Raw genomic sequence first — 13,974 nt, forward strand, 5'->3', positions numbered from 1 at the left:
GCAAAATACCAAAGCAAGCCAACAAGAGCCCTTGCAAATTAGAAAAAGAATAGAAAAGCTCGGGTACATTGTATTCACATTGTAGGAAAGGAATTGGAAACTGATTGGAAGCACTGGTGGGGGCTGGGGTGGGCGGGGCTCATCAGCAGTGACTGTTGTTGAGGTCAACAGGGTAGCTCTTTGAGAAGTGTTCCCAAAGTCATCATTAGACATTTCCTCCCACGCTAGTCAGAGACCTCAGAAAAGAATCTTCCAAACTGGGACCTTTCTTGGTGTACCTCATGCCCTCAAATACATCTTGACACTTGGGACCTCCGGTCTACTGGCCATAGGGTGGATTTCTCAGGAAGCGACAAGGCTAGGGTCTTAGTTCTGAGCTTGTGGATGGCCGTGTATACCCGCCCCCCCCCCCCCCCCCCCCCCCCCCCCCCGACCTCTCAGGCTACGACTCTTCTTCATGGCCTGGAGTCCCCAGTCAAGGTCGTCTTCTGCTTGTCCCTGTACCTCAACAGACAGGGAAGGCCCCTGTTCTACAGAGTCAGGGAAGGACACAGGGAAGCTTCTTCTTGAATTCAACACTGGCCTTCCTGTTTGAGCCTCACTTTCAAAGCCCCTTCTAGAAGTTTCCTTGAAGCCACAGTCCCTGGGGCTTTTAGAGAGCTAGGTAGTTTCCAGCTGTCGCTCTGGCCCACTTAGAATTCCCCTTCTGCTCCAAACCCAGGTCATCTACTGTTCAACTTCCAGGACTACTTGTTGTCACCTTGTACCTGTGTGGGCGTTTGCCCCAGACGCCCAGAAATCCCCGCTGCTGCTGTTCTCATGGTTTGGGGAAGCAGCGACAGTTGTGCCCTGTCTGCCTGTCACCTGGAAGGCCTGCTTGGTTTCTGTCAGATGGCCCCTCTGTGCTCCCACACCCCTCCTGACGCCCTCAGCTGCTCTGCCTTCTCTCCCAGGATGCTCCTGGTTCTCTTCGTGGAGATTGACTACTGGGAGCGGCTGCTGTTTGAGACGCCGCACTATGTGATGAACGTGGCTGAACGCGCCGAGGACCTGCGCATTCTCCGGGAGAACCTGCTCCTTGTTGCTCGAGACTACAATAGGTGGGCTGCGGTCCTCGTCACAGCCTTGTGTTTACCGTAGCTGCCTGAGCATGTGGTCTGTTCCCATCCATCGTGTGTCTTCCCTCCTGAAACACATGTTCCCATTTCCCACTCTTACGGCCCTGCCGTTAGTTCTATCCCTCAATGGGAGAGAGCCAAAGTAACCAGCCCAGGGCACTCAAAACGGGGTGACATTAGGATCGTGGGCATGGAATAGCATCAGAGTCACTGAAGCAAGGCCATGTGTCCCCCATCTAGTCCCATCCCCCAGCCTTTGACCTGCTGGGACCCATCTCTGTCCAAGTGTCATGGATTGGATGGCTTAGAAATAACCAAACTCATTGCCCACAGTTCTGGAAGCTTGGGAGGCTCACGGTCAAGGGAGGGCCAGGGCCAGCGTCAGGTGAGGGCCTCTAGCTGCTGGTTTCTAAATGGCCACTTGACAGTCTTCCGTGTAGAATGAGATGGGAGCTCTGTTAGGTCTCCTCCTCAAGACACCAATCCCATCCATGTGCTAACCAGCCCCCAAGGGAAGGTTTTAACAGACGGATTTCGGGAAGACAGTCTCACAGACCTTTCTCACCTCGGTGGAAGTCCGAGGGGATGGAACATTTGTTCTATCTGACCGTCTAGAAAGGATACATTCAATGTGGTGACCGTTAGCTGCATGTAGCTACTTCCATTTAAATTACTTAATTAAAAAATTGCCCCTGGCATAGGCCACATTTCAAGCTACATACAGCTAGTGTTGGGTAGCACATCTTACATTGTATTTATTTATTTAGTGTGCGTGGGTGTTTTCTCTGTGCACCACATACAGGCCTGGTGCCTGAGGAGGCCAGAAGAGGGTGTCAGATCCCCTAGGACTAGAGTTACAAATGGTTGCAAAACATGTAGGGGCAGGGAATTGAACCAGAGTCCTAAGTAAAAGCAAGTGCTCTTAACTGCTGAGCCCTCTCTCCAGCCTTGGTGTGCGTGTAGAGATCAGAGGTCAACCTGTGGGAGTCAGTTCTCTCCTTCCACTATGTGGGTCCCAGGAATTGAATTCAGATCTTCAAGATTCAGTGGCAAGTGTCTCTAACCACTGAGCCATCTCGCCAGCCCCTGGCCAGCACACTGTGTGTAACATTTGCATGATCACAGCTTCTTTGGGGATCCCTAGGCTAGAATGCAAGTTTCAGAGGCTGCCAAGCTTCCTGGCAGGAGAAGAGGCCCTCACAGTTTTCTCTACCAGCTACCGATCTTCTCTCATCCACAGGATTATTGCCATGCTGTCCCCAGATGAGCAGGCCTTGTTCAAAGAGCGGATCCGATTCCTGGATAAGAAGATCCACCCAGGACTGAAGAAGCTGCACTGGGCTCTTAAAGGGGCTAGTGCCTTCTTTATCACAGAGTGCCGCATACATGCCAGCAAGGTAGGCCGCGGCCACCAGACACTGAAGGTCGGAAAGGCTGATGGAAGGCGCTATAAAATAAAACAAATAGGAATAAATTAAAAATGCTGGTATAAGGACTCCCTCCCCCCTAAAATTTGGTGCTGAGAGTTGATCCCGAGGTCTTATGCATGGTTACGCAAGTTTTTCCCCACTGAAGGGAAGGATTTTTTTTTTTTTTTTAATGTCAGAAATTCTGTCAGGAGGCTAAGTGGGAGAGTAGAATCAGGTCCAGAGGGCCCCAGCCCAACCTTCACGGGAAGGAATATACAAGGTGTCTGCACAGTTGGAGGGAATATATGTCATAGGAGGTGCCACCTGTGAGCTGTTCGCGGGTCTGATTCCAGGTGCAGACGATTGTGAATGATTTCAAGGCGTCCACTCTGACCATCGGCTGGAAGGCCCAGGAGATGTCAGAGATGCTGCTGGTGCGCATCACGGGCAAACGGGTATACCGGGACCTGGAGTTCGAGGAGGCCCAGAGGGAGCATCGGATGACTGTACAGCAGAAGCTGCTCAACCTGCACCAGGATGTGGTGAACATCATGACCAACTCCTACGAAGTCTTCAAGAATGATGGCCCTGATGTAGGCATCCTGCGACTGGGGTTGTGGTAGGGAAGCCCACATACCCTCCTACCTCACTACTACCCTCCTGGCCCGTTCGCCAATGTGTGTTTCTCAAATGTCCTACCCTGGTCCCAAACGCAGCTCGCCTTCCGTGTTTGAAGTCTCCTCTTGCAGCATTCAGGATCTTGCCTCTGTTCCTTTAAAGATTTGTTTTTATATTTGTGAGTGTTTTTGCCCACATGTGTGTGTACCTGCTGCACTCGGTGGCCAGAGGAGGGTGTCAGGTCATGAGCTGCCATGTGGGTGCTGGGAACTGAACCCGGGTCCTCTGTAAGAGCAGCCAGTGCTCTTAACAGCTGAGCTGTCTCCCACCCCCAGAGCCCTGCGTTTCTGTAGCCATCTTGCTTGTCTCCCATCCGCTGGTGCCCACGTCCCCAGGGCCTGAGCTGGTCTCTCTAGAAGAACCCCCACCCCCCACCCCCCACAGATTCAGCAGCAGTGGCTGCTCTACACAATACGGTTGGATCACATGCTGGAGGATGCCCTGCGCATGAATGTGAAGTGGTCACTGCTGGAACTTTCCAAGGCCATCAGTGGGGACGGGAAGACGACTCCAAACCCACTTTTCCGAGTCCTTGTCATTTTACAGAATGAAGTGCAGGGGGGCGTGGCACAGGTAAGAGCCGCCAACACCTCAAAACCATCCCACCTTTGTCCTCAGCTTCTTCCAATTCTTCTTGAAAATTTAAAAATTTAAAACATTAAAATGGAATCACATCATTTCCCCACTTCTCTTGCCTCCCTCCTACACCTTCCTTGTCCCCCGACCTTGCTCCCTGTCAAATTCATGACCCCCTTTTCTTCACATCTACATAGAACCTGCCGATTCTGGTTAGTGTTGCTTATATGTGTCTGATTTCAGGGATGACACTTGGTGTTGGGTAACAGAGCAGGGGCCCCTTCTTGGGGAAGACTGGTCCCCCACTCTCAGCGTTAGTCGGCTGCAGTTATAGTTTGTTTTCTAGGGTTAGACCCCATGAGATTTCACTCCTCCGCCGTAGCATGGCTGTCGGTGGTGTCCTTGTCCAGGTCTCACTTAGGCAGCCATATTGCTGAGGAATCATGGGTGACGCTTCCCTGCAGTCTCCCAGCAGACTTCCTGGTCCTTGGGGCCCTTAAAGTCCCCCCCAACCCCGTCTTCTGTGATGTTCCCTAACTCTCAGGTGCGGGAGTTGGGTGGCAGATGCATCCTTGTGGGCTTCACACCCCACAGCCAACTGTTATTTTCTCCCAATTCTTTTTTTTTTTTTTCAAATGTATAAGTGTTTTGCCTGCATGTATGTCTGTGCACCACATGTGTGCCTGATGTCTGCAGAAGCCAGAAGAGGGTAATGAATCCCTTAGAATTGGAGTTACAGACCATTGTGAGCCACCACGTGGGTGCTAGGTATTTATTGAACCCATGTCCTCTGGAAGAGTATCCAGTGCTCTTAACCGCTGAACCATCTCCAGCCCCCTCTCTCTGCTCTTAAACATCATCCTGGGCCTTGACTTTCTTCTGGGCCTCCAGGCCCAGCTCTGAGGTGTTTAGCCTTAGAGGCTTCGAGGCCTGTGTCTCTCCACGAGTGCCCTAAGCTCCTCTGCGCTTCCCCGCAGGTGGAGTTCTCCCCCACTCTGCAGACTCTGGCAAGTGTGGTCAATGACATTGCCAGTCACCTCTTCTCCACCATCTCCATCTTCCGCCGCCTCCCCGATATCCTCATCAAACGCAAGATAAATCGAGAACCCATCCATGTGATTGTGGGTGAGCGGGCTGTGGGGAGGGCACACAGTGGGCACTTAGACCGGGCAGAGTTAGGAGGAGAGATGAGGGCATTTCATCCACATGGGCCAGTCATCTCTGTGGCTGATGGGAAACCACGCCAAAGAGCCAAACTGGGGAAGGAGCTTGCGATTAGGTGACTGATTGCTGTGGGTTTGAAAACTGGGCCGGAAGAGGAGCAAGGATAAGTTTGAGACTCGTGTTGGACTGGAAGAGGCCTTGATTCCCGCGTGGGGGTGGGGAGAGAGAGAGAGAGAGAGAGAGAGAGGAGAGGATGCGGGGCAAGATCGGCACTGCTGCGTCCTCTGTTTCCTCTTCTCTTTGAAGATTCATTCACTCTTCTTTCATATGTATGGGCATTTTGCTTGAATGTAGGTCTGTGCCTACCAAGTCCAGAAAGAAGGCCTTGGATTCATCCCCTGGAACTGAAGTTACAGATGTTGTGAGCCTCCACGTGGGTGTTGGGAATAGAACCTGGTGCCTCTTAACCACTGAGCCATCTCTCTAGCTCCTCTCTGTTTCTTTTTAAGATTTATTTATTTTATGTCTACGAGTGCTCCATCCTCATGCACACCAGAAGAGGGAATCAGATCCCATTACAGATGGATGTGAGCCATCACATGGGTGCTGGGAATTGAACCCACGTCCTCTGGAGGAGCAGCCAGTGCTCTAACCTCTGAGCCACCTCTCCAGCCCCTCCCTGCAGTTTTGTTTGTTTGTTTGTTTTGTGGTTTTTTGAGATCTCCTCCGTTTCCTAATGCTCATGTTTGAGTACATTTTAGTGGGGGACTGACAGAGTAGAGAGCCCAGGGCAGTGCCGGGGCCAGGCTGGAGCTGGGACTGGGGTGCGTATCAATGAGAAGCATCTTTCTCCACCCTTTGAAGAGCGAGATGAGGACATCAAGAAGATCCAGTCCCAGATCAGCAGTGGGATGACTAACAACGCAAGCCTGCTGCAGAATTACCTCAAGACCTGGGACATGTATCGGGAGATCTGGGAGATCAACAAGGACTCCTTTATTCGTCGCTACCAGCGCCTCAACCCCCCTGTCTCTTCCTTTGATGCTGACATTGCCCGGTGAGTGGGCTTGGGTACGGTAGGTCTGGATGCTGTGTGCCCTGAGCTGCAGAGGTGAGCTGGACCTTCCCTTCCTGAGGGCCGAGATCCAGAGAGGGGCTGGGCAAGGTCTAGGGAAAGGCAGGTGTCTAGAGGAGCACAACAGGGTTGGTTGGGAAGCAGGGAGGCTAGAGACGGAAAAGGTAGAGGAGCTGGTGACCTGGCTCATTCCATAATCCCAGCCTGCAGGAGCAGCAGGAGCAGCGTGGTGTGCGGCTTGAGATACATAGCAAGACCATGCCTTAAAAAAAGGGAAATGGGGGGGGGGCAGGGATCGGGGGAGAGGGGGAGGAAGGCAGGAGGCAGGAGTGGGGGGCAGAGAGGGGAAGCCCTTTCACTAACAACCCTAAGGTGACGGGCTGGAGCTAAACGAAAGAGGATTCTTAAGTTCTGACTGTGAAGTAACTGCCATCTTTTCATGGTCCCCTGGCCATGGCCATTCATTTATTCAGTACAATTCTCCTATGGGCCATGAAGACTTTTTAAAAGAAAGAAAAGAAATCTACAGGTCTTTCTCCTCAGGGACAATAGTGTTGTGAGGAAGACAAATGTGTGGCCGCGAGAGTGGGAGCCTTGGCATGCTAGGAAGGCCTGGGCCCAGCCCTAACACTGACTGACTATGTACTCTCGGGCAGGGTTTCGTATTCCCCAGGCCTCAGTTTCCTGTGCCGTAGATATTATGTAACCTATAGTAGGATACTGTGCGGTTATTCAGTGTATATGCATATGAGTACATACATACGTATGTGTGTGATGTGAACTCTGGAAGCTTGTAAGGCACTGGCTGTGACCGTACCAGCTCCATGCATTTGTACTATGATGAGGATGTGTACAAGCTGCGGGGGGCTAGTCGGTGTCTATTACTATAAAAAATACTTGAGGAAAAGCAACCTCTTCAGAAAGGAGTTTTGTTTTGGTTCACAGTTGTGGGAAATTTTAGCCCCTGACCAGTGGACACCACTGCTTTGGGCTTGTAGATGTACACCATAGTGGATGCAAGGCCATAGACCTCACGGCGTAGAATAGAGGAGAGACAGAGCTGGGGGGCGTGGGACCCTCCAAGGCGTAAGCCCAGTGAGGGGAAGACTCTCTCCTTGGTTCACCGATTTCCACCAACTCATGGTAGTGCCAGGCTGCAGACTGGAACTTACCACACAGACCTCTGGGGAATTTTGAAATCACAGTAAAGTGGAAAGAGAGGATTTCTGGCCAGAGGTACCAGGAAATGTTTTGTGAAGACGGTACCTGTGGGGCTGTGCATCCTAAGAGGGGTAGGCTTTCATCAGGCAGAGATGGGGGCGGGGGCGCGGGAGGAAACAGCAGGGACTGAGTACAGATGGGAGCCCATTAGTGTGCCCCCACAAAGCGAACAGGCCAAGGCATGGACACAGGACCGGAGGCAGACAGAGGGGCTTCCATGCAGCAGCCTGTCCCCTGCTGCTGTCCTGTGGCCACCACTACGTTATGGATGAGGAAACAAAGGCTCAGGATAGTCCCAGTCCCAGAAGAAAAGCATGCAGGGTCGGTCCATCGGTAGTTCCAGCTACAGGAAGCTGAGGCAAGATAGCCACTTGTGTTCAGGAGTTTGAGGCCAGCCTGGAAAAATGTAAAAACCCTATCTCCTAAACCAAACTGCTAGAGGCAACTGAGCTAGAAGCCATGTGGTGTGAGCCCCGCCCCAACCTGGGCTACTCCAAGGCTGTGGGACCCTGGGGAAAGGTTGTGATTGGTGCTGTCCAGTACTTGGGACGTTGACATGACCACAGCAGTCTGCCAGGAATGGGTTGGCCTGGGTGACACCTGGCACCAGAACTGTCTAGAACTGTAGGTTTGGGTGGAAGGAATTGAGAGAGTAACGGTTGGGGGGGTGGTGTTGGGGTCACCTGTGAGGGGTAAAACCCTCTGAGCAGACCCGGGGCTCTTGCAGCTACACGGAGGTGGCCAACAATGTGCAGAAGGAGGAGACGGTCCTCAGCATTCAGTTTGTTCTGCTGGACTGTTCACGCCTCAAGTTCTCACTGGTGCAGCACTGCAACGAGTGGCAGAATAAGTTTACAACCCTGCTCAAGGAGATGGCCGCCGGGCGCCTGATGGATCTGCACAGCTATCTGAAGGACAACGCTGAGAAGTAAAGCTTGGCTTGGGCATGTGTGAGCGTGTGTGCGCATGCCTCTGTGTGTGTGTGTGTGTGTGTGTGTGTGTGTGTGTGTGTGTGTGCATGTGAGTGTGTGTGCACGTGTGTGTGTGCGTGCGTGTTTGTGCATGTGTGTGTACATGTGAGCGTGTGTGCGTGTGTGCATGTGAGTGTGTGTGTGTACATGTGAGTGTATGTGCACATGTGTGTGCGCGTGCGTGTTTGTGCATGTGTGTGTACATGTGAGCGTGTGTGTGTGCTTGTGAGTGTGTGTGCAAGTGTGTGTGTGTGTGTGTGTGTGTGTGTGTGTGTGTGTGTGTGTACATGTGAGTGTGTCTAGGGATGTGCTTTCCACCACCAATACTCTCTTGCTGCTCTTTAGAATCAGCCGCCCTCCCCAGACACTGGAGGAACTCGGGGCCAGTTTGCAGCTCATGGACACCCTGCAGCATGACTTACCCAACCTGGAGACTCAGATCCCTCCCATTCATGAGCAGTTTACCATTCTGGAGAAGTATGAGGTGCCGGTTCCAGACAGTGTAAGTTCCCACAGTGTTTGGTCTGCCGGTTCCAGACAGTGTAAGTTCCCACAGTGTTTGGTCTGCCCAAGTCAAGCGCATGTCAGTGGCAACATGGAGGGCCTTGTGCCATCAGGGGCCATGCAGAGAAGTGAGGGAGATTCAGAACTCCTGGGGACCAAGGCCAACTCAAACAATAGTTCCCCTCAGTTTATGGACTTCTTTTAGACCCAGCTCCTTGAGACTGGTTTCTTTAGGATCAATCACACACACACACACACACACACACACGCACGCACGCACGCACGCACGCACGCACACACACACACACACACACACACGGACTCTGTTTAGGAACTCTGGTCTGGGGGGGCAGAAGGAGGTTGCTAACTGATGGAGAGCTGGGGGAGTGGCTCACTGGAAGAGTGTTGTCTAGCATATATGGGTGCCTCCTGCCTGTGGGTCATTCTGTCCTCCGTCCTTCCCAGGTCCTGGAGATGCTAGAGAGTCTCAATGGGGAGTGGGTCTCCTTCCAACAAACACTGCTGGACAGTGAGCAGATGCTGAAGAGACACAAGGAGAAATTCAAGACGGGCCTCATCCACTCGGCTGATGACTTTAAGAAGAAGGCACACAACCTTCTAGAAGATTTTGAGGTCAAAGGTATTCCTTACCCACCTCTCCTCCTCCTTTAGTCTTGGTTTTGTGACTCAGCATTCAAAATGTTGTCCTGGGAAGGTGAAACTAGATGGGGGTGTGTGTGGCACCGGGAGGTTTGGGGCGAGGAGAAGGGGGTGGGCAGCTCAGGAAAGGGAAGGAACTTTGAGGGGACAGAATGAGCTCACCTGGAGCCACGGGTTTCCTGTTGGAAGGTCTGGGCCAGCAACCTCTCCAGTGTCCTCACACTGACTTCCTGTCCTTCAGCCCGGTCAATGCCAAAGTCGAGTTTGGTGATTTTGCTAAGACAACCCGTCATTCTCCCGTTCTCCTTCCCTTTCCTCTCTCACGTGAGGGCAGCAGTGGGATTTGCCCACTACGCTGAGAGAGCCACAGACTGGCCTTTTAAGAGGCCGTGGACCCGAGAGCCTGCCTTGACTTCCCACAGGGCCGTTCACCAGCGTCGTGGGCCACACGGCTGCGCTGGACCAGATCGCACAGGTGCGCGCCATGCTGACGGCCATGCGGGAGGAGGAGAACAACCTCCGCTCCAACCTGGGCATCTTCAAGATCGAGCAGCCCGTCTCCAAGGACCTCCAGAACCTGGAGAAGGTGCTGTGATGAGCTGGGCCCCGTGGAAACCAGGGATAATGGCAGGGTCAGGACAAGGTTCTGAGGGCCTGGGAATGGCTGGGACCAGGCAGAGGAGTTTGTGAGCAGCTTTGTGGGTTTTGTTTGTTTGTTTGCTTGCTTTTTTTTTTAACTGAGGTAAAAATTCACACATTAGGCCAACCATTTAAAACAATGTAGTGGCATTTAGGTTATTCCCGGTGCTGCATAGCTGTCACCTCTGTCTCCCATTTCAAAACATTTCCACAGGTCACTGGGATGGCTCAGAGGGTACAGCGTTTGCCTCCTAAGCCTAAGTATAAAGGTGGAGGGCAAGAATGACTTCCTACAGCTGTGGTCTGACCTCCGCTTGTGCGCACGCGCGCGCGCACGCGCACACACACACACACACACACGCACGCACACACGCACACACACACACACACACACACACACACACACACACACACACACATCATGAGAGATGGCTCGGTGGTTAAGAGTGTTGGTTGAGAGTTATATTGCTGTGAAGAGGCATGATGACCAGGGAAGCTTTTAGAAAAGAAAGCATTTGACTGAGGGCTGGCTTACAGTTCAGAGGGTCAGTCCATTATCATCATGGTGGGGACCATGGCAGCTTGCAGACACATGGTGCTGGAGAAGTAACTGAGAGTTCTACATCCACATTCACAGACGGCAGGAAAAGAGGAAGCCACTGGGCCTGGCTTGGGCTTTGGAATTCTCAAAGCCCACTCCCACTGACACACTTCCTCCAACAAGTCCACACCTCCTAATCCTTCCCAAGTAGTTCCACTCCCTGATGACTAAGCATTCAAATACATGAGCCTGTGGGGGCTGTTCTTATTCAGCCACCTCAGCGGCTCTTCCAGAGGGCCTGGGTTTGATTCCCAGTACCTACTTGGAGACTCACATAGTCTGTAATCCCAGTTCCAGGGGATCCAATGTCCTTTTCTGGACCCTATGACACTACATGCACACGTTGCATGGACATACATGCAGGCAAGACATCTATACTCATAACATAAAAATAAATCTGTAGAAAAAAGATATTCTAAGAATGATTTAAAAACCCAAACAAATCGATTTCATTACCACCAGAGGAAATCGTGTTCCTATCAGCAGACACCCTCCATCCTCTCTCCTCTAGCCATGCCAACTATTAACTCATTGTCTATGTGTATAGATCTGCCCGTCCTGGATATTTCCTACCAGTGGGACCGTGTGGTCCTTTGTCTCTGATTTCTTTCATTCACATAGTGTTTCCACAGCTCATGTATGTTATAGCATGTATCAGTATTCCATACCTTTTTTTTTTTTCTTGGTTTTTCGAGACAGGGTTTCTCTGTGTAGTTTTGGTGCCTGTCCTGGATCTCGCTCTGTAGACCAGGCTGGCCTTGAACTCACAGAGATCTGCCTGGCTCTGCCTCCCGAGTCCTGGGATTAAAGGCATGCACCACCACCGCCTGGCTCCATTCCTTTTTATGGCTCACTAATATTCCATTGTTCGTTCATCCGCCCACCAGTTGATAGGTATGTGGGGTCATTTCTGCTCTTTCCCTGTAGTGAGTAGGGTTTCTACGCACGTGCGTGTACTTAAGTTTGTTCGGGCACTTGTTCCTAATTGTTGTGGGTGTAAGTCCAGCAATAAAATCGCCAGATCGTATGACAATGCTCTAAGTTTTTGAGGCACAGCCAAGCAGTTTTCCACAGCAGCCATGCCGCTTCGCGTTCCCACTATCAAATGGATGAGCATTCCTACTTTTTCTGGGTATCCTTGCCAACACGCGTTTCCCTTTACATTGTTGCTGTTGTTGTTCTACATAGCGGGTGTGAAGTGGGATCACACTGGGGTTCTCATTTGCATTTTCCTAAGACTCAGTGTTGAGGAGCTTCTCACACGCTTAGCATTTGACAAGCCCTCGAGGCAAGAGAGTGGAGGGAAAATATGAACCCAGAGGCAGCACCATCATCAGATGGACAAGTGAAGGACCTGAGTGGGCTGTCAGGAGGGCTGCCATGCCGAAGGCTCTCCGTCTGTCTTCCTGCTCCCTACAGGAGCTTGATGCACTCCAGCAAGTGTGGGAGATCACTCGGGACTGGGAGGAGAGCTGGAACCAGTGGAAGACAGGTTGCTTCCTGACGCTGCAGACCGAGGCCATGGAGTCCATGGCCCATGGGCTGTATCGCCGTCTCACAAGGCTAGCCAAAGAGTATAAGGTACGTGGGACAGGATGGGAGGCAAGATGGCCCTGCCCCAGCTGAGGAAGTGGGCGGGCTCCAGTGCCATGGGTCTTCTGGTGTTTCCATTTTTTAAAAAAAGATTTATTTATTGTGTATACAGTGTTCTGTTTGCATGTGTGCCTGCAGGCCAGAAGAGGGCGTCAGATCTCATTACAGATGGTTGTGAGCCACCATGCGGGTGCTGGAAATTGAACTCAGGACCTCTGGAAGAGCAGCCAGTGATCTTGACCTCTGAGCCCTCTCTCCAGCCCTGTTTATTTATTTAAGATTATTCATTTGATGTCTCCCATTTTTGCTCAGGACCGAAACTGGGATATTATTGAAACTACTCGTTCCAAAATAGAGCAGTTCAAGAGGACCATGCCCCTCATCTCAGACCTGCGAAACCCGGCCCTCAGAGAGAGGTGAGGCTGCTCCTCCCCAGCTCTGCCTTCTCTAGTCTGTACCCTCTCCTTTCAATTTGCCCAAGTAATTAGTTTTTCCTCATTTTTTTCTTTTCTGCATGTGTATGCATGTGTGTAGTATGTGTGCTTCCTTACCTGGGCGTGCATACCCATGTGTTGAAGTTATCATTTTATGTCCTTTTCGATCACTTTCCACTTTATTTAATGAGGCAGAATCCGAACCCAGAGCTTCCCAATTCCAGCTAGTCTAATTGGCCAGCCTTCCTTAAGTGTCCCCTGTCCCTGCCTCCTAAGGGCTAGGATTATGGGCAACTGCCCTACCTGCCCAACCTGTTCTTGGGTTCTGTGGATCCAAACCCTGGTCCTCACTCTTGAGCATCAAGCACGTTTATCCACTGTGTCATCTCCCTGGCCCCAGTTTGTTTCCCTCCTAGGGAGTGAACCCGGGCCTTGTGAATGTTGGCACTGTAGTGCTAAGCCATAGCACTAACCCAAATTGACCTAAAACTAATTATCGTGTGTGTGTGTGTGTGTGTGTGTGTGTGTGTGTGTGTGTGTGTGTGTGTGTGCGCCACAGCTCCAGTGTGGAGGTCATAGGACAACTTGGAGTGGGTTCTCTCTCCACTATATGGGCCCTGCCTGGGGATCAAGCTCAGACTGGCAGGCTTCATAGCAATGCCTTTCCCTGCTGACCCATCTCAGTGGCTCCAAATTTGTTTTTAATCGACAAAAAGGCATGTAGTTATAATTTACAGAAGGATGTCTTGAAGGCTGTGTGCGCTGTGGGAGAGCTACAGACGTGATTAGCATGTGTAACCACCTCATACACTTGTTTCTTTTACTTTCGTGCAGAGAAGAATATTTGAGATTTACTTTTGGGGTGTGTGTTCATCTGTGTGTGGAGGGGTGCGTGTGTCTGTGTATAGGTGTGTGAAGGCTTCCTTCTCCCTCATCCCCCAGTACTGGAGTTACAGGTACACTTGGTCCTGGCTAGCCTTTTATAGCCATGCTGGGATCTGAACTCAGGGCCTCGTGCTTGCGCAGAATTGCTTTTACCCAGGGAGCTATCTCCCCAAACCTTAAAGTTTATTCTTAGGCTGGGTGTGGAGGTGCAACCCAGCTCCAACATGTCCCCTTTTTATGTAGGAACAGTTATAGATGTAAGAACCTACCTAGGTCAGAGGCTGGAGAGATGTCTCAGCAATTAAGAGCACTTGGACCCGGGTTCAATTCCCAGCACTTACATGGCAGTTCAGAACCATTTGTAATTATAGTTCCAGAGGACCCAATAACCCTCTTCTGACCCCCTCGGTCACCAAGCATCGGCAAAACACTCACACATAAAATAA

General features: G+C 51.4%; 1 protein-coding gene across 1 annotated transcript in view; it reads left to right on the plus strand.

The window, feature by feature from the left end:
* Positions 1-13,974, plus strand: part of Dnah2 (dynein axonemal heavy chain 2) — a 115,743-nt gene that overhangs the window by 42,212 nt on the left and 59,557 nt on the right. Inside the window, 12 exon segments of the mRNA XM_052757667.1 lie at positions 954-1,100; positions 2,359-2,515; positions 2,881-3,120; positions 3,590-3,778; positions 4,759-4,906; positions 5,810-6,002; positions 7,969-8,169; positions 8,558-8,714; positions 9,182-9,356; positions 9,799-9,962; positions 12,036-12,197; positions 12,522-12,625. Coding sequence (XP_052613627.1) covers positions 954-1,100; positions 2,359-2,515; positions 2,881-3,120; positions 3,590-3,778; positions 4,759-4,906; positions 5,810-6,002; positions 7,969-8,169; positions 8,558-8,714; positions 9,182-9,356; positions 9,799-9,962; positions 12,036-12,197; positions 12,522-12,625 — 2,037 coding nt within the window.

This window comes from Peromyscus californicus, unplaced genomic scaffold, assembly GCF_007827085.1.
Source record: "Peromyscus californicus insignis strain IS unplaced genomic scaffold, ASM782708v3 Scaffold_3__1_contigs__length_106647218, whole genome shotgun sequence".
NCBI lineage: Eukaryota > Metazoa > Chordata > Mammalia > Rodentia > Cricetidae > Peromyscus > Peromyscus californicus.